The sequence below is a fragment of the Rousettus aegyptiacus genome, unplaced genomic scaffold (genome assembly GCF_014176215.1).
Source record: "Rousettus aegyptiacus isolate mRouAeg1 unplaced genomic scaffold, mRouAeg1.p scaffold_m13_p_3, whole genome shotgun sequence".
NCBI lineage: Eukaryota > Metazoa > Chordata > Mammalia > Chiroptera > Pteropodidae > Rousettus > Rousettus aegyptiacus.
In genome coordinates this window covers 154,803,121-154,827,973 of record NW_023416306.1, presented here as the reverse complement: position 1 = coordinate 154,827,973, position 24,853 = coordinate 154,803,121, and the positions used below count along the sequence as shown (strand labels likewise).

Here is a 24,853-nt window from a genome sequence, read left to right as displayed (position 1 = left end):
TGTCCTTACGTTGCAGGTGGGGAAAGCCTCTAAGTGAGGCTGGCCCCTTTAAGACTCTGAGACTGAAGTAATCGTGTAGCTAATGAGTCATAATGACAACTTTCTTGGGTAATTCTCCCTGGGAATGTAGTTATTACCCTTGGGGACCAGAAGTAATGAGAAGCGGAGCCATCTTTTTGGTTGGGGTGGTGAGAAATCTATGTAGATGGGCTTATACCTCTCTGGCTTCATTTTCTAAAATTTAGATGTCCCTGTTCTACACAAGGGGCCATGATATTTAATTTTATCTCTTCTCTACCTGTGGGGAACACAGTTTAGTGAAAGGGAAGAATTTCTTTGGAACACGGTCTCAGTGTTCAGTCCTATTTCTGAAATTTAGAAGGGAATGGGAGTGAGGGGGTCCCGGCCTCAGAGCACCCATGAAACCCACTGCTAGTGTGAGTGGCACTTGCCGAAAGAAGAGCCTGTAGCCTGTGTGGAGGAATGTTACTTTGGATTTTTGTTCAGGTTTTTCACGAATTCGGGTATTCTCAATTCATGGTCAGTCAGTGCTTAGGAGTCCTCCAGGACTCGTGCTGAGACAAAGAAGTGGAGGAGAGCTGCAAGTTCAGAGCAGGGAGGGGTGAGGTGCTAAAGCCCACCACCATGAGAGCTTGCGGCTCAGGCACACACTTGGGCATTGATTCCCTCTTCTTCTAGGACAGGAGCAAAATTGATTGTTATCTGTCACTGCAAGAGATGGTGGCTTAGGAATGGACTTACTAGAGGGCCTTGAATCTCTGGAGTTTGAGTATGGAATGGAAGAGGAAGACCGTAGCTGGCTGTATTTGCAGGGTCGTTCTCGGGGGCTTATGATCAAGGCCTGTGCCCATGCAACCTTCTTCTGCAAGCTCCTCTGTAATTTGAGGTAAGCTAGTTCAGAGTCAGACAGATGGAGAAGAAACTCACTGTGGAGAACCTAAATGACTTAAACTTTTTATATTGGAGGATAACTTTGGCAAGGGGATTGTCTTTCTACCTTTTCCAACCCACAGTCAATTACTCCTGGTCTAAAAAACACAAAGAAAATGTATACCAGGGTCCTTTGGCTGTGGGTTTGTAATAAAGCATGGATTAGTGGCGATTTCCTTTCAGTGGGTAGCTTGATTAGATGATTAATTCATTCATATATTCATTCATTCACTCATCAAGAGGACCAGCTTGTCTTCCACAGCTACTAACGTCTAGCCATTCCATGGCTATTGGCTGAAAATAGGGTCAGCCTCATTTGGGGGCTGTGCTAGTAGTGGAATGCTCCTTCACAGAAAAGCTACCTGGGACTTTGGGGGTCCCCCTATGGCCAGATGAGTTGCTTGAATACTGATTTGCAAAGAAGCTTTAAGTATAGTCCTGGCTTCTGATATCTTTGTGTGGCTTCAGAAACTTAAATAAGGGGCATATAAGAGCCAGGTACCTAGGACTAAGCGCCTGCATTCTGTAACTCTAGGTCATTCTTGGAGCATTGGTCCACCTCTCATGTCTACTTCTAAGGTTTCTTTTCTCTGAAATTAGATTAACTCCTCAATGGTGGGACCAGATCTGATTGAACGTGTTGTGGATACAGTGTATACCCAAGGAAGCAGGCTGCTCAATGAGTTTGCTGATTGGCTGACTGATAAGGATGCACAGACCTATTGGTTACATCCAAGAGTGGTGAAAAACCAATACATGAAACTTCCAGGAGGCATTTTATGTTTGGAAGGATCAGGCACCATGAGAAAACACTCTTTTCAACCAAGAGAGAAAGAAGCCTTAAACAGAATGTGGCTTGTGATACTTATAGGGAGCTTTAATTTTAAAAACTCCAATTTTTACAGAAACACAGAGCAAGTATAAGGATGTCATATAACAACATAAAAAATGCCTTATGCATTCAGGGATCAGATTTTGTTCATCTTGGGCCAAGGGAACACATCCAGAACCAACAGTAAATGAACCTCTGGAAAGAGAGGATCCTTGATCTTCAGTTTTTCAGGCCTGTTTTCCCTTATAAATCATTTACTTTTATAAATCATATGTTTGAAAAAAAGCTAAGTTACTTGGTTTCCTGGATCTGTGCAGAACTAAAATAGCAAACTAGAAAGAGTAGTGTATGGGGTATATGGCAGGAGAGGGTGTGCTCATCCAGATGGCAATGGAAATTTGCCATCAGGAAGAGTGCACAGGAAACAAGGAACAGGCCAACAGTGTTCCAGGGTGTGTATAACAGCAGCCGTTCACAATGATGGTTCCGACTTAAAGAACTGGTTGAATATTCAGACCTTGTGTTTAAGAAGGCAGGGAAATGCACAACACATGTAACAAAAAAGTTCATTAAAAGATGTTTTAAACAAGATTTTGTCCTTTGAAGGAGTATGCTTTACTTTCTGGAAAATTCACTCGGGAACATTTCCTTCCCTAGTGATGCTGGATAAGTGGTATATAATTGGAATGCCTTGTCTCTGAAGTACTGAAGGTGCCACATGAGGAAGTTAAAGCAGAGAACGTCAGAGGTTAACAGTCATTAAGAGCTCCACAGTGAGTGTGTATATTTATGTATGCGTCTGTGTGTTCATTCTCCAGGAAATCATTACCTAAGAAGGAAACTTCCAGACGTCCTTTGAGTAGATCTCTTGACAACATTCCTGATGATGATGAGCTCAAGGTGGGCATCATCGGAGGCGGCCACCTCGGGAAGCAGCTGGCTCGTGTACTGCTTCGGCTTGTCCCCATCCCTGTTCAGAAGCTGCGGATCTCCACTCGGAGGCCAGAGGCCCTGGGTGAGGAGCTGTATGTGGCAGAAAGGGGGCTTAGTTGCGCTCTTTAGGTGTTGATGGGGCCATGTTGGAGGGGAATCCTTGTGTGCAGCATGCTGAGTTCTCAGCTTGCTAGCTCCGAGAAAAGCTAGGAAGATGGTTTTTTAACTTGTTCCTTAAAGCAACTTTCTTTTCCACTTAAATGTTTTATAGCCATCTCTCCTTCCTGTGCCCGTGGCGGTGAGACATCTTTCTGGGTCTTTGATACAGAGAAGCTTTCCAAACAGAGTTCAGACTTTTTAAATGGACTAGTTAGAGTCTGGTGGGTGTTAACCAGTTCCAAACATTTGGCCTTGTGCTTTTAAAAATAACATTTAATGAATTTTTAAAAATGTTTTGTAATGATTTCATTTACTATTTTATAGCAATAAAAACCGTAATGGTTGCTTCTGGGGAGACTGACTGAGAAGGGGCCTGAGGGAACTTTCAAGGAGGTAGAAATGTTCTATATCTTGAAAGAGATTGTGAGTTACATGGATATATATATTTGTTAAAAATGAGCAGACTATGTACTTCAGATCTGTGTGTTGCACTGTATGTAAATTATGCTTCAACAATTTTTAAAAATGTAAAATAATATATGCATACTACAGAAAATTTATAAAATCGCTCTATAGGGAAGTAAATAATAACTACCTATAATTCCCTTACCAGGGTTATCATTTCCTTTCTATTTTTTTTTCTGATTATCTCAGATTATATCAGTAACTGACACTATACCAAATTGTTTATATTCTGCCTTTTTCACTGAATGTATTATGAGCATATTCTCATATTATTTAACATTTTTCAAAGTCATGATTTTAAAGTTATATAGTATTACAAAGTATGGCTATATGATAATTTATGTAACTGTGCTTTATTTAGTTGGATTTCCTTGCACATAACTCAAAAAATAAAATTACCCTGTCAATAGGTGTAGCTTTATTAAGATATTTGTATGGAATAAACTGCACATTTTTAAAGTACTCAATTTGATGTTTTGACACATGTATACACCTGTGAAATTGCCAACACTGTCAAAGTAATGAACTTATCCATCACCTCCAAAGGTTCCTTGTAATTCCTATCTCTCTACCTCCCTGCAGTCTGTCTGTTCCCCGGCCAGGAAACCACTGATCTGATCTGTCATCATTGATTAGTTTGCATTTTCTAGAATTTTATACAAATAGAATTATACAGTTTGTACTTTTGTTTGGTCTGACTCCTTTCACTTCATACAATTATTTTGAGATGTATCCATGTCGTTTCATGTATTGATATCCTTTTTGTTTCTGAGTAGTATTCATTGCATTAGCATTCCACAGTTAATTCATCTGTTGAAAGACATTCAAGTTGTTTCTAGTTTTTGGCTGTTATGAATAAAGCTGCTATGAACATTTGTGTACAAATATTAGTGTGAATGAATACTTTAATTTTTCTTGGGTGTACACCTGGGAGTGAGATTGATGGGTCACATGGTAGGTATATTTGATTTTTAAAGAAACTTCTAATGCATTTTTTCAAATTGACTTTCAAAAAAGGTAGTTCGGGTGTAAGCTTTCACCAGGATTGTGTAAGAACATCCATTTCTCTACATTCTTGTCAATTCTAGGCATCTTTTTTTTTAAATCGCTATTTTAATATGCTTTTAAATTTTTTCTCATTTTTATACAGCTTTCACTGATCACTAGAATAGTTGAGTATTTTTTATAGGTATATTTCTATTTCTATTTTTTGAGTTCTTTTTGTCTAATTTTTCCTGTTGGAGTGTCTATATTTTTCTTACTTATTTGCAAATGTTCTTTCTTTATTAAGGAAGCTTTAAAAAATCTTACCAACTCTAGGCAAATTTAAAAAATCTCATCAAGAGGACTAGTATATATGATATTTCAATAAAGTATATATATTATTTGGGAAGCAATATGTGTATTAATAATAAAGTTACATTTTTGAATACCATTGCATATTGCTTGTGTAAGGAAGCAAGAATTCAAAATGCTCAGCATCTATGTACTTCTGAGAAGCACATATGAAAAGAAGGATGGATGTGCATGTTTTCCAAACTTCCTACCTGGAAGTACTTGAGAACCCAGATAATCTCAACATCAAACTTATCATGTGCTCTTGATGGTTAAGATAAGAAGTGACCTCTCTAATGTCTAATATTCTCTTTTTCAATAATACAACGTACTACCATATTTACATTTTCGCTTTTGAAAATATATGTTACAATAAGTGCAACCAAGTGATTTACTACCAAGGGGTGTTTTTATACAACTACCTGCTTTATCACATTTCTCTCCACCTTTATAAATATCTTAACATTAAATTGTGTATACTTGACAGAAACTTAAGTATATTTTCCCAAACTTCTCCCAATATCTGCCCTATACTCTTCCACTCTCAGTTTTTCCTACCAACTCAAGCCAGTTAGCTGTGTAACTCTGGCCTCATAACATAAATTTTTGACACCTCGGTTTCCTCATCTATAATATAGAAATTATATTGTCTCTGCCTCATAAGGTCCTTGTGAGGATTCCCTTAGATAAATGCATATAAAGTACTTTGCACATGATAAGGCTTCAGTAAATTGGAGCAGAAGGCTTCTTTCGGATTATTTTCTTCCTAAGAAAAATCTGAAAAATTCTAGCATTTGGTCTGAAAGTAAGATAAAGATGAACTATCATCTCAAGCACTACTGTGGTGGCACCAGCTGCTTTAGTAGTGAGGGTAGGGCATTGTTGTGTGGATTTTAGAAGGCATGAGGATATCCCTTCTGATTTATGTGGCACCAAGACTTGAGATAATATAATTGTCATCCTCTCCCCACAGGTGATGTTCAGGTCAAACTCCTTCATACTGTGATCTTTCTGTCTCCCTTTTTTCTTCCCAGATGAGTTCCAGAAACTGGGAATCCAGTGTTTTTATCATAACTCTTATCTGGCGGATTGGGCCAACGTGATCTTCCTCTGCTGCCTGCCATCTCAGCTGTCTAATATCTGCTCAGAAATTCAAACCAACCTTGCAAAAGCCTGCATTGTGTACAGCTTTGTAGCTGCTGTCCCAATACCCAGGTATCTTTTTAGGGTGAGCATAGAATTGGCAGAACTGCTTGGTCTCCTCAGCTCTGGCTTCTGCCTCCCACTTCCACCCAGCTCCTACCTCTTGGAGCTGGCTGTTCCCCGTAGTAAGGTGGAAGCAGCTTCGCCTACCGAAGAACACAGCTGGCCCTTCCGATTGTGTCTTCCCCACTTGAAAACCACACTTGCTGGTGGGACCTTTTCTTTGATGTGCAAATGTTTAGAACTGCAATAGAGCATTGCCTTCTACTGCTTGAAGCTGACTCGTGTTCCCCTTGTGTATCAGCGAGAAGGGAAACACCAGTCAACACCATGAAGAGTGATTGAGAACATGTGTTGAATATTATTTTTGTACCCCTAGTGTCTAGCTCAGTGCCCAGCAAGTGATAACATTCAGTGAGTGTGTGTTAGGCAGATGGCTGAACAGTTCAAGCGATAAGTGGTGCCCTCAGCACTGACCTACACCCACGTTTGCCCCTTGAGAAGAGCTGTGCAGGGGTCTGTGGGGTTGGACGTGAACTCAGCGGTTTCTTCCAGTCCTGACCCTGTACTCCCTGTCTTGGTGGCTTTACTTGCAGGTTGAAACTCCTATTGAAATACAACAGTATCTTGCGCCCTCAGTATCAGTGTTTTGAAGGTTTTGCCAACATCTGGGGGGCCAATAAAGAAATTGTAGCTGCTCTCCAAGATCCTGTGATTCTTCAGGCTACCTGCCCCTACGATCCTGCTGGTAATGCCTTACCCTATTTTTGGCACTTTTGAAAATTACCTTTCTCTTGGCCTGTTAGTATCTTATTAAATTTCTCTGTGCGTGTTTTGGTGTGTGTGTGTGTAAGTTTGGGTGGGTGTGGGGGTAGTACAAGCTAGATACATTCTCAGCCATTTAGGTAGGTTTTTCATATTTTATTTTTATTTTTTAATTTTTTCAGTTGTCATACAATATTATATTAGTTTCAGATGTACAACATAGTGATTAGACATTTATATAACTTATGAAGTGATCATTCTGACAAGTTAGTACCCACCTGACACTATAAATAGTTATTACAATATTATCAGCTATATTCCCTATGCTGTACTTTACTCAGCTATTTAGGTTTTGTGTGGGAACAGTTATGGTGGCAAAAAGATGTCCTTGTTAGGAAAAGCTGAAATAGGGATGAACCGGAGACTACCAGAGGGGAGAGCCTATTGAAACAGGAAGGTGGAAGCATCTGGGACGAAATGGTTTTGCCTGCTCTAATCTTATAGTTTTCCCTAGTCCCTTCTCCTTCTTGGCAAGAACCATTCTAGAGATTCCTTAGAGATGCTTTTGCCGTTAGCAATGCCCACACTAGCCATACCTGTCCTCCTGTGGCGGAGTTAATACATGATGTGCCTTAAGGGCACAAACAGGGTTTTTGGCCTAGGAAGGAGGAGTGTTTGCTTACTTCGAGGTTCATATGCCCAACCTGTCTGGGAAAAAAGGTGTGGGGGTTTGTCCCAGGTTCCGTGCAAACCTTTTTTGTTGTGCTAACTGTTATTTCCCTTGTCATTGGTGTGCAGGGGGAATAACCCTCAATATCAAGTGGCTGGAGGGAGTATTCTATGCAGTGCTAAACATCTGCACAGCAATGAACATGCCCCACCCGGGCGCGCTGCAGCTTCTGAATGACCTGTTCCTCTCTGTGCACTTCGAGGGCTGTGAGAAAGATGGAGAATCTTGCCCAAAATTTAAATTACAAGATTTTGTCAGCGAAGTCTATGCTAATAACCTGTCTCAGGAAAGGTAAGGTATGACAGCTGGCCAATCTCACTTCTCCCACACTGTTGTCTTGGCAGATGCCTGCTCTTTTCCTGTCAGGTTATCTTGAAAAATTTATAAAAATACATTCTTGTAAAAAATTCAACCTATGGAAGAATGAAAGCCCTCATTTGTTCCTCAAATACCATTTCAAAGACTTTACCTCTAATTGTTTTTATATTTTTGTCTTTTAATCTATACATTTACACACATATATTTATGCTGTCATTATAATGTGTATGCATGTCTATCTCTGATACACCTTTTAGAAACATAGGAACTATATATAGTGCATTTTCACTTACTATGTCATGGATTCATTCTGTGTTAGTATAATAATATCTATTTCATGTATGAGCAACTGCATAGGCATCCATTGACTATATTTATTTAATTAAATTTATTCATCAGTATTTCCTCTTGATGCTGAGGTAGTTTCCCCTGCACCGAATTTTACATAAAGGTCTGCATTGAACATTATTGTGCTTACTTTGCATACTTATACCACTATTTCTGTTGAATGGCTAGAATAATATTTCTGGGTCAGAGGTTATATGTATTTTATGTTTGACAGGTATCCCCAAATTGCTTATTGAGAACATGGGGCTTAGTTTCGTTTCTAACAGAGTATGAGAGTGCCATTGCTCTATAGCTTCAAAATTATAAGAGCAATCATTTTAATCTTTGATAATCTAATAGGGAAAATTGCTGCCCTTGTCATCAGTGCCCTTCCTTGTCCCTAAATTCACCAGCCACTTTCAAATTTTTTTTTTCCTTGACTATTGAACATGCCATCCTTCTTGAAGCAGTCTCTTATCTTAGCTTTCATCATGCCCTCACGTTCTCATTTCTCCCCGTCTCTCTAGTTCCTCATTTGTCAGTTCCTCTTCTGCCCTACCCTTAAGTCTAGGAGTTTTCAGGGCTCTGTCTCAGGCCTTCTTTCCTTTTCACTTTACACTTTGTTCCTGGGTGATCTTTTCCACTTTGCCATCTTTACACTGACAGCACTGACTCTGTAACTCTAGCCCTGATGTCGGTTCTGTGTTCGTATTCACCATCTCCGCTTATTCTCATGTCCAAAAGCACACCTGTTCTCATACCTGCTCTTCCAGTGTTTCTTATCCACTTACAAGCTTTTTCACCAGGTTGTTCAAGCCAGAACCCTGGAAGGAGTCCTTGATTCTTCCTTATTCTGAGTAATCACCAATAGCCGTGACACACTTTCACTTTGGGGATTTCCCTTCCCCGTTACCCTGGGATCCCCTTCACCTCTCTCTTATGTTGGATCTCTTTCTGGGTCCCTCTTCCTCACCCCTTCACTGTAGAGGATCATGTCCTCTTCCGGTAGCTTCCTTAGAAAAGGGCACATAGGAAGTAATTTTTAGAGAATATGTCTGAAAATGTTTTTATTCTAACCTAATATTTTATTGAGAACATAGCCAGGCATAGAATTCTAGGTTAAAAATAATTTTTCCTCAGAATTTTGAAGGCATTGTTGCACTGCCTTTTCTGCCTTTAGAGCTTCTGTTGAGATGTACAGTACCATTCTTTTTAAATTCACCCTTTGTTGAATCTGTTTCTTTTTTCTCTGGAAGATTATAGAATCTTTTGCCTTTTGTATCCTGAAATTTTATGTGTAATCATGTGAATCTGTTTTAATTCACTGTGTTGGGCACTTGGGATTTTGTTTTCTTAAAAAGATACTATAAAATATATATACAGGAAAGTTATATTCCATAAATTCATAAATATTGTTTAATGAATTATGGTAAAGCAAATACCCAAGAAACTGCCACTCATAAAAGAAACAGAACATTGTGGTCCTTCTCAACCTAGATGTCAAGTTCTCCGATTACATCTTCGATGATTTCTCTCCTCCTGTTTTCTCTATTCTCTCTTTCTTAATATCTCATTAGTCAAATGTTGGACCTCCTGGATTAATCTTATTTTATTTCTCTCTCCTATTTTAGTATCTTTGTCTTTTGCTCTGTTCAGAGAGTTCCTCAACTGCAGTGTTTTTGCTATCGTATTTTGAGCATATTTTCATTTTTGGTATATTCTGATTTTCAAAGATTTTTTTTTAGCCTCCAAATATTCCTTTTTTTATGTAACATCCTCTTGTCATTTCACTATGCAATAGCATCTCTTATCCCTTTGAGAATATGAATGATAGCATTTTTTTTTTTCTTTTCTGATGAGCCTGTTTCTCCCAAGTTGTTTTCCAATCATTTGTTTTGGTCTCTATCATTCACTTCAGAGGCTTTCTTCAAGTGTATGGAGAACCTTGACCACTCATATTTAAGATCCTTTTTACTAAAAAGCTGCTTGGAAATCCCTTGTTTGCTATGTGGTCTTTACTACAGAGTGATTGGGTCAGCTGTTTCCTTGGAAAACTCTGACTATTGGTATCTTTAAATCTTTGGGACCCAACTTGGGGAAAGCAAGCTTTGTGTGTATGTGTAGGGAGAGAGGTAGTTTTATCATTCAGTTTATATTTGTTCACTATATTTCCCCCTTTTACAGCATATCCCTGCACTCAACAGTACACATTGTCCCCCCCCCCCCCCCCCCCCCCGTCCAGAGACCCTTTGTTTAACCCTCCCCAGAGAATAAACTTTTCTTGGGGAGGAGGAGGGACTGTCTCCTGATTGTGCAGTGTTGGGTAGGGTCCTGGGAGGGTCCCTCTCCTTTTTAAGGTTTTTAACCCATCATCCTCTTTCGAGCTCCATCTTACCCCACTTCCAGATGTACTTGGCCCCATACTTCCGGAGTCTTCGGTGGGTTCTGTGATGTAGATGGCTCAGTGTTAGTACCCATCCATATTCTTTACAGCTTCTAAACTCGTTGTTCTTGTGTTCTCTCTCATTCTCATTTTGTTTCTTTGCCTGTTTTTTGTTTGGACTGTTTATCGTTTCGAAGGAGGTTATCAGTAAGAAATTTTTTTGTGTACTGGAAATATTTTTCATATTATTTCTCTTCCTTTTTGGTATCTTGCTGTTCAGATGATTCTAATTTTTGCAGTCAAAATTGTCAAATAACTTCTTTATAACTTCAGGGTTTCAAATCTTAAAGACCTTCTTCATCCCAAAATTCTACATTTTCTTTTAGGATTTTCTTTTTTAAATATTTAAATCTTTAATCAATTTAGGATTTTTAATATCTTTTATTTATTCATTTTTGAAAGCCAATTGTTATGACACTAGAGAACAGCCAATCCTTTTCCTGCCAATCTGAAGTGATTTTTATCATTTGCTAAACTGCAAGATATTCGTGGACAGATTAATTTATACTTCTTTCCCCATAGAGTTGAAGAGAATATCTTTTTTAAAAAAGAAGATATCTTAAAAGAAATGAGATCTCTTCCATTCTTAATGTCCATGATCCTCTTATGTATTCTCTTTCTAAATTCAAGGAAAATATACTGAAAAGGATGTCAATGTCCTTATTATAATCATTCTCTAATTATGAATTCCTCCCTAAAATCACTTAGAGAAATGTACATAAATGTGAAAACTCGTAAGTACAATTAAATCCACATATTGAATAGTTTCAGCTGAGTTTTTAATTTCACTATGAATTTTAATTAGTTTGACATAGAAAGTGAAGACACTTATTTCCAAGTAGAGAAAACTTTCTTTAGAGGAAATATTTACAGCCAAATTGGATGTATTGAACAGACAAAAAAGTAACAGTGTTTTTTTTGTTGTTTTTTTTCCCCACCCCAGGCCTTTCCCCTGGTTTGACCTGACTGCTGTTCAACTCAGGGAAACTCCCTTTAGCCAGCGTCTCTTAACCAGTACTGTGCTCCAGGACCACCTTACCCATCGATACTGTGACTTATTCGGCATCTCCCTAACCAAAGAACAACAGCCAGTGGTTTCCACGGGTTCTCCTCCCCAGTAAGAGAGAGAGCTCAGGACCCAGGATTTTTTTCCTTCCTCTATAATGGTTGTGCTCTGGTTATCACAAATGACAGTGAGAAACATGTGACTGTATGGTGTCTGCCATAGGTTAGGCACTAAGGAATTAGAACATTGTACTGATAGCTCTTTAAAATTAGAATAAAACAAGAGGTCCTTTACATTGGTATATTTTTGTGCATCTGGCTTTTGGAAGTACCAAAATGAAATTACATAACTTGACAAATTTAAGCAAGCTGCTTCCCCAGGAAAGCCTTTTTAATACAAATTAGCTCTCTTCTAAAAGCTAAATTCAAGACGTTATAATGTCATTATTAGAGTTACATATCATAGCGTCTTTTCCTGTAGCAGTATGTAGCTGACAAATGATAGCTTTATTTTCCTATTATTTTAGCTAGAGGAGTAAAATGTGTGGTAAACAATTTAATTATGACTCATTTCATGCTTACTTTAGCTATATATGTTTTCTGGTACTATCTTATTTAAAGTTGTTTCCATTTAAAGCATTTAACCCCCGCCAAAAAAAAACCCAAAAACAAAAAACTAAAAACTAAAAAAAGGTAAAGCATTTTAAACCATAAAAACATTAATAGCTGATATTTATATTAAATGGCTAAAAGTAATTTATAAAATATAGATCTTATTCCTATAGTGCAAATTTGTTTTCTTTGTTTTGCAAATAATTTTGTCAATTATATAGAGAACAACAGCAGTGACCATCAAGTTGGGAAAGGGTGACTGACTGATTATACTCTATCATTAAAGAGAACCATTGTGTATTAAATGTTAAAGTGCTTTTAACAAAAACATTTGCTACATAAGTAAATGAACATGGTCTTGAGTGAATAAAAAATTACATTTTTCTTTCTTGCATATTTGTGAGCCAGGGAAACTCAATGGTATTGGATAGTTTGAGATAGACTTCTATTAGTCCAACTTAGGGAAAAAAATTAGGTTCATCATCAAATAGTAACACTCGGTATGAATGCTAATTTGAGGCACTGTCCCTTCTCTCAGTAGAAAAAGAAAGAAATGTATTCCTTTGACTATTCATTCAGGTGTAGGGAACTGGACAGGGTGCATCACTGTTCTTCTGGATTATGCCCTATAGTAGTTTTTAGGATTAAGAAGTCAGACTGGGAAGAAAAAGAATTTAAATCTGTAAAACTAAAGAGGAACTGGAGTTATTCAAGCAATGAGAAGTATTTTGTAATTTCTTTTGAGCAGTTCAGTCATGGGTGGACCCTGGCCTGAATTTCATTTTATAAATGTCTGGAAGGTACCAAATAAAAGAGCCTTGTAAACAAACCCCAGACCGTACTCCACAGTCTGTACTTCATGGTACTTCTATAAGCCATGCTGTTTGTGAGGATAAATACAAATCTAAAAAATTATTTTAAAAAATTTTTCTCTGATGCCAAAAGGGAAAGAGAACTTCCCTGTTTCTTTTTCTCAAAACATTTTCTTTAGAAAATTTGTAATTTAAATCCTTCTTCTCTGTTTTTGAGATGTATGTAAATCTTTTAAAAAGCAGAAAAACCTTCTGCTGAGTTTATATCCCAGGACTGTCTTTTGGAGGGACCTTGGAGTCATTTCTGAAATGTGAGCATCCAGGAGGATGGTACCTTGTCTCCCTGAATCTGTGGGAGTTTAGCTTAAGTGCCGGGCTCCAAGTATTAACTTCCTACTTGTCATAGAGATATGAGAAGTTTTATTTTTCCTTTGGATATAGATAGCCCACAAATAATGCACTGTGTCTGCCTGGCTATATAAAAGGGTGAGATTTCTTTGTCTTTGCAATCTCTTCAGTGGCTTGCCTGCAATGTGCCTCACAGTCTGATTTAATACTGATTCAATAATAAAACTGTTTCTTTTTCTGCATTTTCGGAGAGGATTATCTGGGTTGGCAACAGATTTTACTTTTTAATTCTATTTTCCCAACATGTTCCTACTACCAGATGCACTACTAGAATTTATCAGGAATTTTTACAATTACCCAGAAAAAGAAATATTGCTATCTTTGTTTTAACGAGGGGCTAAATTGAAACACAAATAAAGGGAAGGTGCTGTGAGTCAGTAATAGAACTAGGAATAGAGCCAGCAGTTTTAACTCTGATTCTTAATGAAGAGGAGAAAAACACCCGTAAAAGCCCACTCTTCTTCCCCCAAGTAATTTAGTTGGATTTTTCAAGCTAAGTGAAATGGCTTTTCCTTATGGCTCAGTGTAATATACTGCCTCATTGTCTTCAGGGGCAGTTATTTTTGGATCATAATCCTGTAATCCTGCTACTTGCACAAATTCAGACAATGTCAAGGAATCAGATTTTACCCCAGTATGACTTTTTCGCTCTAAAAATAAGCCGATATTGTCTCTATAGGGAAGGCTGATGCTGCGACTAAATAATGGCTCTTCAATTCCCAGAAGCTCTCGCGTGTGCCGAGAAATTACCTGAAATACAAGGATAATTTTTTAATGGGACTAACCTGAAAATACAACTAAATCAAAGCAGTTTTACTTCGTTTCCTGGGCCTCTTGAATATTAACCCCTTAAGTTATTTCTATGGGAAAATAAAATAATGAAATAACTCTTTGAAAATTTACTAGCCTGGCCTTATCAAAACAAAGTTCTTAAAAGAAACATCACATGATTTATCTTTTTAAAAAAGTCTCAACAGATGTTTCTAGCCTCTTGCATTAGAGGGCCACAAATGGATTCATTTCTTTCTTTTGGCTGAGCAATCTGACCAATCACATGAGCAGATAATATGTTCAGATTAGGAGCCATGATTATCTCTGGGAAGGTTAATAACTAACTTGCCTATAAGGGGCTCAGTTAATCTGCAACTGAGAAAAAAATTATTACTCAAACAGTTATTCGTTGACTAAAAATAAACATCGAACACTAAAAAACAGACAATAAAGTTCGAGTTGTTTTATTAATACCTATACTTGTATATTCTTTTAAAACATGCTTTGTCACAATTTTCAGTGTCTCTAAAACATAATTGTAGTCGATGAGCACCATGCCACTTGATATCCCAGATTAAAAATTCTAATTTCAAATTTAATTTTAATCATAGGTCTGTTATTAACACTGCTATTTGAATTCATATTCTGCATCTAGATGAGTATACAGTCCATGAAATTACTGTTAGAAAACAGCCTAAGGAGTATGTGGAATGGATTATTATTATTTTTTATTTTAAAACAATTGGCTACAGTTACAAGGCTATAAAATTCATGCCATTGACAATTCGAAACCTGATGCAAAACAGCCCATTAGCAATGCATTTTAGATAGGCAAGATATCTTTCTTCTTAAATCTTACTTGAACTGGTTTTGTTTAGACTCTAGAGACAATTTGTAGCTGAAAGATAGAGTCTACATAATTGTCTTACATACCCAATGAGAATACTAATTGAGGTTTGTAGCAATTGAGGTTTTCTAAGAGTTGAGGTCCAAATTACCATAGGTGGCTCTAAAGAATTTTCATTTATAACTGATGCTGCTACATTGAACACCTTGGTCAGCACCTCGCCCAGACTCCCCTTTTGAATGTCCTTACCAGAAAAAGTTATTTCACAAATTCACTGAAGTGCATGGATGTAGCCTCCAGGAGGGACCTTGTAGTCATAGACACATTCACTAGTAACCAAAAGAACTCTGTGTCTACTGCAGGCCAACAGAGTCCTGTACTGTTTAATATTTTAATGAAGAAATTCAAAGTGTTATAAAGTGATTGGCTATATGTGAAATCAGGAAATACAATCCAACCATTCCTCCTCTAATCCTGTGATTCTTAAGGTATGTCTGAGGTTCATCAGTGGACCACAATGATCTCTGGTAGACTATGAATTAATGTAAACTGTGAGTTCTTTCATTAGTTCTGATTAATAACAAGCAATAGACTTTATTTTTGCTTAAGACTTAGAGAAAATTATTAGTAACTGACTTGAGTTACTAAGGATTATTAAAAATAGGTATTTATGAAGATTAAAATTAGAATTTTCTAAAAATTCTTAATTCTACATTCTAAGTTGGTGGCCCATACTCAATGCTTGGCATCACTGCAGAGCACCTACTTCACATAGTCTCAGACAGGTATTTGTAATGCCTATAGTTTTCAAGAAGATTCTAAAAAATTATATAATTATTGTATTTTGTGTTGATCATGGTTTTCAAAGGCTGCTATTTTTGCTTTTATTGGTAAACTACTGATGGTTTTGCTTCATCATTATCAATTTATTACACACTGTTTAGTTACTTTATGGTAAATAACTATGCGCATTTGCTTAATTGGAACCAATAATTTACTTTAATTAAACCTGAAGACATAATTGTTGTGGTTCAAATATGAATCATCTAAACTACCATTATTAAAACAGATGTATAGTTTCCTTAAAATATGCTTGTTGGTTCACATAACAACATGGATTAATTTTAAATGCATTTTGCTGAGGGAAAAGCCATGCTCAAAGGCTACATATTATTTGATTCCATATATGTGACATTATGGAAAAGGCAAAACTATAGGGACAAAACACAGATTAGTGGTTGCCAGGAATTGAGTTGGAGGATGGGCTGACTACAAAGAGGATACAGAGAAAATATTAGGGTGATAGAATTATTCTGTATAGTTCTGTGGTAGTGGATACATGACTCTGCATTTATCAAAACTCATAGAACTGTATGCTACAAATTACTGTATGCAATTTTTTTTAAAGCCAGGATTTTGTGGGAACCTATGATGGAATATAAACTGTGACAAATAGAATCTAACTGGATTACAGAGTAAGACATAATCTCATATGGAAGAAAGCTGACCCAAATAACTTTAACTATGAAAAACAGTGCTTTGTCTAGGTGGTGTAAGGCTAAAGACAAAAATAACTGTACATAAACATGGTATATTTTGGGTAAATCCTTATGTTCCTCATAGGGATACATATTTATAGATAGGGAGAGCCAGATTTCTCACTGTCAGAGAACAAAGTTATAAAGAAGCAAAGGCAGGGTAGGGAATTAGAAGGGTAGGAAGTCTAGAATGAACCCTGTATTGCTGGACTAGAGTCAGAGATATCAGTATGAACTCATAGTGCCAAAGAGAACTAAAGGAAATAAGGGGACCATGACAAAAGGACACAGGAACCAATGTAAAAGAGCTCCCAAATGGAGGCGAAAGGACAATTAAGCATAAAGAATTCCTTAAGAAGAATTCCAATTAAACATGGAAGAAATGAGGGAAATAGAAAATCATTATTAAGACAACATAGTAATAACTGCTGCAGGCAAGGTCTACTGATGAATGCTAAAATTAGTGGGCAAAACTTTAAGGAGAAACAGGATATCTGTATATCCTCAAACTATCTCCTCCAGTTTATTTATTACTGTGGTAGTTTTACTCTATGTCCATAACATCTTGGATAGCCCTTCCTCTAGGAGGTGGAGCTTAATTCCCTTTGAGTGTGAGCTGGACTTAGTAACTCAATTCTAATGAACAGACTATGAAAAGGGAAGCACAGTAATTTTATAGTGAAGAAACCTGGCAGAGTTTCTTCCACTTTAACCAAGTAATCAAGGTTAATACCTACAGTAATAATTTCTGTTGATGGCATGAGGTAAGAAGGGCTCATCACCTCTGTGATAGTCTAACACTGAAAGCATAATATCTTGGGAAAAACACAAAACTAAAATTGAGGGAAATCTACAAAATACCTTCAAAGTGTCAAGGTTATGAAAGACAAAGAAAGATCAAGAAGCTGTCACATATTGGAGGAGACCAAGGAAACATGACAGCCAAATGCAAGCTGGTACCCCTGATTGGATCCTGGGACAAAAAAAGGACATCAGTGGAAAAACTGCAGAAATTGGAATAAAGTCTGTGGTTTGTTTAATAGTGCTGTACTGATGTTGATCTCTTAGTTTTGACATATGGACCATGGTTACATAAGATGTTAACATTAGAGAAAGCTGGGTAAAGAGTACACAGGAACTCTCTGTTCTACCTTGCAACTCTTATGTAAAACTAAAATTATTTGAAAATTAAAAGTAAAAATAAAACATTTTGTCTAGTGATAATTGCTGATGTTATGAATTTGTGCTATTTAAATAGTTTGCAACAAAGCAAGGGTAGTCAAATTGCTGAGATAGTATAAAGCTTATAAGGCGATATTTTGTAATATGCAATCATGCATACAAAAGGAAAAAACAATTTATCTATGTTCTCTAAATATTTATCACAGAGTTCTTTTATTCACTTGATGGAGAGAATAGTTAAAAATATTTTGAGAATTATATTCTAAGAGAGAAAACTGAAGCAAGTGTAATGCTATCTTGTCTAGTTTGTTCCTGGAATAAATAAGATTGACTTTTCGCCCCTTTTTACAAGATAATGATGCATCAGTACAAGTGGGAAGGACAGGATATTGGTTTCAAGAGCTCCCCTGGCCAGATGAAAAGAATTAGTGCCTCTTTCCTCATGCACGCCTCACCAGTCTCATCTATACATTCAGCTCTTCTCTGTCATCTCAGTATGTTGTATGAAGGGCAAAGGGAAAGGTGAGTTATTTCTGCAGATGAAGCATGAGTAATTGCTAAATTAAGGAAGTAAAAGGAAGTTGAAGAAAATAGAAACTGACAATAAATTAACTGCAAGGCTTGTAAACGGGGTGCACAGTTCAAATGTGGTTCAGTTTCTTAGCAGCATATCCAGAATTCTGTACTCTCAAGCAACCTGCTCTTTCCCCACTTCTCCCCCTCTCCCAAAGCCCACGAGTAATGGTATGGGAGAGAGAGCAATGGAAAAAGATGACTACATTGCTTAGGTATTGTTATGGGATAAATTGTAGATGTAGTAGGTGCTGTAATTTCAATGGTGGGATTAAAAATGCACAATATATCAGTGAGGAAGGTAACTATAGCATACTTAAGTTCATATATGCTCTCTAAAAAGTAACCTGTGTCATAGTGTATAATCAGCTTTTATATGTAGACTTAGGTGTCAAGCAAAGCTTACCTAATGTACCTTTGAATGTCTTGATCTTTACATTACTCTAGTGTCCTCAGAGAGAAGCCACATTTGTCTGGTGACTTTGATAATAAGCATTCTAAAGTTTGCTTATTCAAACTTCTTGGGATGTAAGTATAGACCACTGGGTTCATCATTTAGTCTTGAGGATTTCAGAAGATTTTAAAGGCTTGTTTCTTGCAAGACCAGAAGAAGCATAAATGGAATTTTTATTATTGCATACTGGTAGTGTGCTTTTGGAATTAGAATGTCAAGGAAGCAAAATGAATTGACAGACTCTTAAAAATGCTTTCCAATGATAATAAGCTGTAACATTAAGAATACTTAAATGTTTCAGCAATTTTGATGACAAGTTACTTTTTTGCTAATTCTGTTCTTTATTTTTATTTAGAAAATTCAGTACACTATAAACATAAGTAAAAATTAGAGCTCATAAACACAGTTGTAGCATCTTTGAACATAAAAGAATAAGATGTGCATTTGGTAGCACTTGGTAGCTAGTGAAGGCATGGTTTGAAATAGCAATTTGTAATAAGTGGTCCTTTTCTACATTATGTATATGGAGGTTCAAGTTTACAAAATTACTTATTTAGAGAGGTAATATAGGATAGTAGTTTAAATAGAGCATGTATTGGAAAGTCACACAAAATGGATTTGATTCCTGACTCTTAATGTTATAATCTGGACAATCTTGTATAAGTTGCTTCACCTTTCTAGGCCTCAGTTTTCTCTTCTGTAAAATGAGGATTAAGTAAAATAATATATGGATAGTGCCCAGCACATAGTAAGCACTCAGAGAAGATAACTATTAGTAGAATTCAAGAGTTTAAATGTTCACTTAGAACTAAGTGTTTAATAATAATTTACAGGATCTCTTTATATCTTGTTGCCAAGAAAGGGGCGTAGGTATTAATGAGTATAATTTTCTTATTTTCTAAATCATATGACTTATGGAATTATGTGGTCCTAATGCCTGATCAAGAGTCACCTAGGGAAAAAATTCCAGGGTTTACGTTAGCCGTAATGAATCAAAATCTCTGGAGTATGAAGACTAGGAATCTTTTTTTAAAAATTTCACCTGATTCTGAGACTATCAAGTTTTGAGAACCATTTGAGGCAGAACCATTCATGGCCAAGAGTATCCTGAATGAAACCACTGGTGTGTCGGGGTGAGAGGTATTAAAGAAAAGTATATAAATGAGATTAGGTATGTGAAACAAGAGGTCCAGAGAGGTTAATGTAATGTGTTTTCAAGTTATTTAGCAAAGCAGGCAAAACACAGATGGTATTATATAAGTGCCAAATTGGTGTTAGAGACATAAAATGTATGAGACCATGGGAGGAGGGGTTTACTGTGGCCTGAGAAAGTCAGGAAAAACTTCATGGGGTGATGAGAATTGAGCTGGGTCCTAAGGATGATTAAGATTCATATTAGTTATACAGGAGGAGATGGAACTGGACAAAGCTGCAAGACAGGTTTGGAACAGTGTGGGTTAGACCTGTGAGGCTGGAGAAGAAGATTCATGTAGAAGAGTGGAAGGAGAGAATGGTGGAGAAAACTTGTGGAGGGCCTTGAATCCTAAGCTAAGGAGTTGAGACTATCTTGTAGGCAGAGGGGATCCAAAGGTTTCTGAGTAGTGTATAAAGGGTTGGATGGTGAGGGTTTAAAAGCAGTGCCCTTGAATCCAAAGGGCCTACCTATCTACACAAGCTACTGGCATGTTCTAGGTATAAAATGATAAAGGTCTAAACGAGTGGGAATGGAGAAAACCAGATGCTATAGGAGGAAATAACAATTCTTGGAATCTTTGTGGGGATCAAAGGAGAGAGAGGAATGAACCACTGTGAGCCTGGGGGATTGTGAATATAACACCACTGACAGAAATAGGAGGCTGGGGGTTGCGGGGGGGAAAAAGGAGGTTGATTTGAAGGCAGACGGTAGCATTGTTACAATGCTCTACGGGGAAACTTTATACACAACTTACCTTCATGTCCTCAAAATCTGTTATCCCCATCTGAGGGAGGTTTGAGCAGTTTACATGGATGAGTTTTTGGCCACTGATGAAGTTTGCAGTAAAACACTCCTGTCAGTACAATGAGAACACCACTCAAAAGATGTATGGCAAATGCAAGAAGGAAGAAAGGGAGGCGGGAAAGAGGGAGGGAGGAAGGAAGAAGGTGAGAAGCAGGAGAGAGAAGGAAAGAAGGGAGGGAAGGAGGAGGGAGGGAGGGAAAGAAGGAATAAATCATGTTTGTCTCCAGTTCTACACGGAGCAAAATTTTAAATTTAAGTTAAATTTACATTTAGCCATAATCCCAATAATTTCATATATTTTCCTCTAAGATCCTAATGAAATTTTATACTGCTCCTTAAATTATTTTTGCCATGATAGAACCAGTGCTTCTTTCAGGCCTCAATTACATTTTTAAGTGTGAAGTTGCAAAGATTTCAGATCTTGTGTTGTTTTGTGGTAGCCTAAGAACATAGTTGGCATCAATGAAGTAAGAGGATTCACTCTATCTTTTCAATAAAACTACTTTTGGTTAATTGGATATTCAAATTAGTGCTGTTAGGTACTGATGATACATATGACATATTTGGGACACCTCAGATTGATATTACAAGTTAAAGTTAAGGGAGCTAACAGTTTGACAAAGTACCAAAAAGTTTACCTTGGATGAAATCTATTTTTAAAAAAAGTTTTCTATGAAGAGGCCTATATAAATTTTGTAGGATTTATTCAAAGATTGCAGAGAAGTATTATCATTGCAATGAATAGGAAAAAACAATGTGACTGACTCTCCCTTCCTCTCCCAAAATACAAATATACATCAGTGGAAAGACCAAAATTAAAATCTAAGTTACCTCTACCACAGGCCAGGACTTTTCTATACTCCTTCTAGTAAGGAAGAGGCAAGAGCTCAGGTAAGGGTAGAGGAATAAGAGGTAGAAAGATGAGAGAATGATTTCAAAAAATGTTATCTTTGTATACCTTGTATTGAGGGAAGCCTAGCTCGCTAATCCACTCTGCAACTTTCTCTGGGCTCCATTTAAGATACTCAAATTGTAGCTCCATACTATCTGTTGGCTGGGCTTCTTTATCTTTATGTACCAGTTCCTTCTGTTCTAGGGAGAAACCTACAACTTTCTTTTTACTAATAGAGTCTCTTAAATCCCTCTGAGACTCTGAGGGATATATGTCATTACTGGTATCAGGAAGCTCATACAGTTTTAGGGATTCTGAAAACTCATAATCTGTACTTATTGAGTCTAGTTCACTTACTGTGAGAGACCCAAATGTAGAACCTTTTGAAACCTTTCTAGTTTCTTCTATCAACTTTCTTGACTGATAGTTGGAATGTTCTAGTTTGTCCTTGTCTACAAAATGCTTAAACCTGCTTGTTTCTGGACTATCTTCCTTGGCAAATTCTTTATGTGTCTCTCTTTGTAGTAGTTTGGCTTTATCTGATAACTCTAGCTCTTTCTCCTTAGTTGGCTCTATGTGTGTCTTCTGAACCTCTGGTTTGGTCTTCTGTTGTGGCACCTGATGTATTTCTTCAGTTGATTTATTTCGTGTCTTTGGTTCTTTCTTTGGAAACTCTGGTGTAGTCTGTTCTGGAGGCTCTAGACCTTTTTCTTCAGTTGACTCTCTTAGTATGCCCTTTGGTTTGGACTTCTGTGGTGGTGACAGTCCTGTCTCAACTGATTTTCTCTGCTTATCTTTTTGAACTGCTGCTTTAGTGTCCTCTGGTGGCTCTAGAACTTTCTCCACAGTTGACTTTCTTCGTGTCTCCTCTTGAATTTCTGGTTTGGTCTTTCCTGATGGCTCTAGACATGTTTCGTCAATTGGTTTTCTTTTTTCCTCAGGAAACTCTGATTTGATTTCTTCTAATGGCTCTGGGACTTTCTCCTCAGTTGACTTTCTTCGTGTCTCATCAGTGGACTTGCTTGGTTTCTGGTCTGGAAAGTCTGGTATAGTCTGCTCAGATGGTTCCATCCCTTCTTCCTCAGTTAATTTTCTTCCTGTCTCCTCTGCTTTAGTCTCTTCTGGAGGCTCCAGACCTGCCTCCTCTGGTTTAGTCTCTTCTGGAGGCCCGAGACCTGCCTCCTCTGGAGCCTCTGGTTTAGTCTCTTCTGGAGGCCCGAGATCTGTCTCCTCTGGTTTAGTTTCTTCTGGATGCTCAAGACCTGCCTCCTCTGGTTTAGTCTCTTCTGAAGGTTCTAGACCTACCTCCTGTGGAACCTCTGGCTTAGTCTCTTCTGGAGGCTCTAGATCTGCCTCAGTAGACTTTCTTGGTTTCTCCTCTATAAACTCCAGTATGGTCTGTTCAGATGGCTCTGTCGTTTTCTCCTCAGGTGACTTTCTTTGAGTTTCCCCTGGAAACTCTGATGTGGTCACCTTTGGTAACTGTAGATCTGCCTCTTCAATTGACTTTTTTGGTTTCTCACTTGGAAATTCAGGTTTGGTCTCCTCTGGAGGTTCTAGACTTGTCTCTTCATTTTGCGCTCCAAGTGATTCCTCTGGGTTCTCTGGCTGGTTCTCCTCTAGTAACTCTAATCTTGTCTCACTGACTGTGGCTCTTGGAACCTCAGAATTGGTTTCCTTCGGTAGCTCTGGATCTGCTTCCTTAGCTGACTCTATAAGTACATCCTCTGTAACATCTGGTTCGGTCTCTTCTGGTGGCTCTAAGTCTGGCTCCTTCGGCTTTTCATTCAAGTCCTTGAAAAGCTCTCCTCTGTTCTCTCTGGATGTCTCTGACTTTACCTCTTGGGGAATCCCTGGCTCAGTCTCGCTAGAAAGGTCTACCTCTGACTCCTTGGGAACCTCTTCCTGGGACCCCATCCTTGGTGTTAGGGGTGGATGTACATACTTAGCATTCTCTAGCGCCCCCTCTTCGAAGTTCTCTTCCTTCGTCTCTGGTTGTGGCTTTTGGTCAGTCTCTACAAGCAGCTCCAGGCCCGCCTCTGACATTTTGTCTGATTTGGCACCTTCAAATATTTCAAGAGGTCCAGGCAGTTGTGGTGTCTCAAAGCCCAGGCTTTCAGCTTCATCCGTGCCGGAATCGTAATCTTCTGGGACTTCAGCCATGACGCAGATTAGCTCCCGCACCCAAGCTTCCCAGCAACCCCAACTTCCGATAGCGTCTCTATGGATACCACGACTTCCGGCCGGATCTTCTCCAGGTTTTATTTGTTCTTTCTATCTCTTACTTTAAACACCTGCGACCAAAAGCGGGCGGTGATCCTTCGGGCGTCCATATCTTCAGCCCCGGCGGCCAGAGCCCCTGCGACCCGTCGGGGGGCGGTGCGCTGTTCCTTCCGGCCCACGGGCTCCGCTCGGCTCTTCCCGGCGCCTCGCGGCCGCTGGCGCTCCGCGTTCGGCTGTTTCCGGAGCCACTCGCGACGGGCGGCGGAGGCGCTGTCGGCACGGCTGCAGATGTCGGATCCGCGCGCGGCTGAGGGGCCGGGCTGCTGGAGCCCCGAGGCCCGCCGACAGAAGGCGGGCGGCGTCGGGGACGGCCCGGGAGTGGAGGGGAGCCAGGCGGCCGCTTCAGGTACGCAAGGCCGGGGCGCCGGCGCACCCGCCGCCCTGCCTCAGGACCCCGCACCTTGGCGCCAGGCTCGGCGGCGCTCTGCTCCGCGCTCCCCGGCGGAGCGGCCCCGCCTGGGCAGCTCCTTCGCGCGCAGAGCCCCTGTCTTCGCTCTTGTTCTGTGGCCCCCTACCCCGGGCCGCGACCCCCGCCGCCCCCCCTGACCCCACCCTAGGCCCTGGTTTACTCTGGAGGTTTTTTTCTACTCCTGTTTCGAAATGCCTTGGTTCCTGCCGCGTTTCCTTTCTCAGAACAGCCCGGATGGTAGTGACCGGGCTGCTCTGCCCCTGGCGCCTCTTCAGCTTCAGCACGCCCGCCGTCACTCCTTCGCTGCCGACCCCAACCCAGTTGGCCTCGCTGTCCCCAGCTCTGGCTCCCCACCCGGATCTCCACCTTTGTCACTGGCCTCAGCCCTTCCTCGCGCCTTCTACCCCTGTCCGGGTAGGCAGGCTCGCCCTCCTCTGCCCAGGTCCCCACTTGGCTTTCGCCTCCCAGCAGCACATAGGCACCCCCCACCTCGCCTCTACCCTCTCCATCTCAGAAACAAAAACAAAGTTGGAATAGGTAGGCTTGGCGGCCTTTCGAATGAACGTGACCAGAGCAAAGGCAGGAAATAGGAGCTAATATGGGAACT

The 24,853-nt window shown here is 39.1% G+C and overlaps 3 protein-coding genes across 3 annotated transcripts in view; 2 read left to right on the top strand and 1 right to left on the bottom strand.

Annotated features, from left to right (window-relative positions):
• Window positions 1–726: 726 nt before the first annotated feature.
• Window positions 727–11,614, top strand: NOXRED1 (NADP dependent oxidoreductase domain containing 1). Its single transcript, XM_016156593.2, has 6 exons — window positions 727–907; window positions 2,602–2,798; window positions 5,710–5,890; window positions 6,475–6,626; window positions 7,442–7,664; window positions 11,405–11,614. Exons 1-6 carry the CDS (start codon window positions 753–755, stop codon window positions 11,580–11,582), a joined length of 1,086 nt encoding a protein of 361 aa, XP_016012079.1. The 5' UTR covers window positions 727–752; the 3' UTR covers window positions 11,583–11,614.
• On the bottom strand, window positions 11,219–23,752 carry SAMD15 (sterile alpha motif domain containing 15). Its single transcript, XM_016156598.2, has 3 exons — window positions 21,621–23,752; window positions 20,613–20,711; window positions 11,219–14,048 (listed from the first exon to the last, which is right to left on the bottom strand). Exons 1-3 carry the CDS (start codon window positions 23,715–23,717, stop codon window positions 13,812–13,814), a joined length of 2,433 nt encoding a protein of 810 aa, XP_016012084.2. The 5' UTR covers window positions 23,718–23,752; the 3' UTR covers window positions 11,219–13,811.
• The window catches only part of TMED8 (transmembrane p24 trafficking protein family member 8), a 31,932-nt gene continuing 30,831 nt past the window's right edge, over window positions 23,753–24,853 (top strand). The window contains exon 1 of the mRNA XM_016156615.2: window positions 23,753–24,183. Within this exon, the coding sequence (XP_016012101.2) occupies window positions 23,778–24,183 (406 nt within the window). The 5' untranslated portion in view covers window positions 23,753–23,777. The remainder of the gene's footprint in view (window positions 24,184–24,853) is intronic.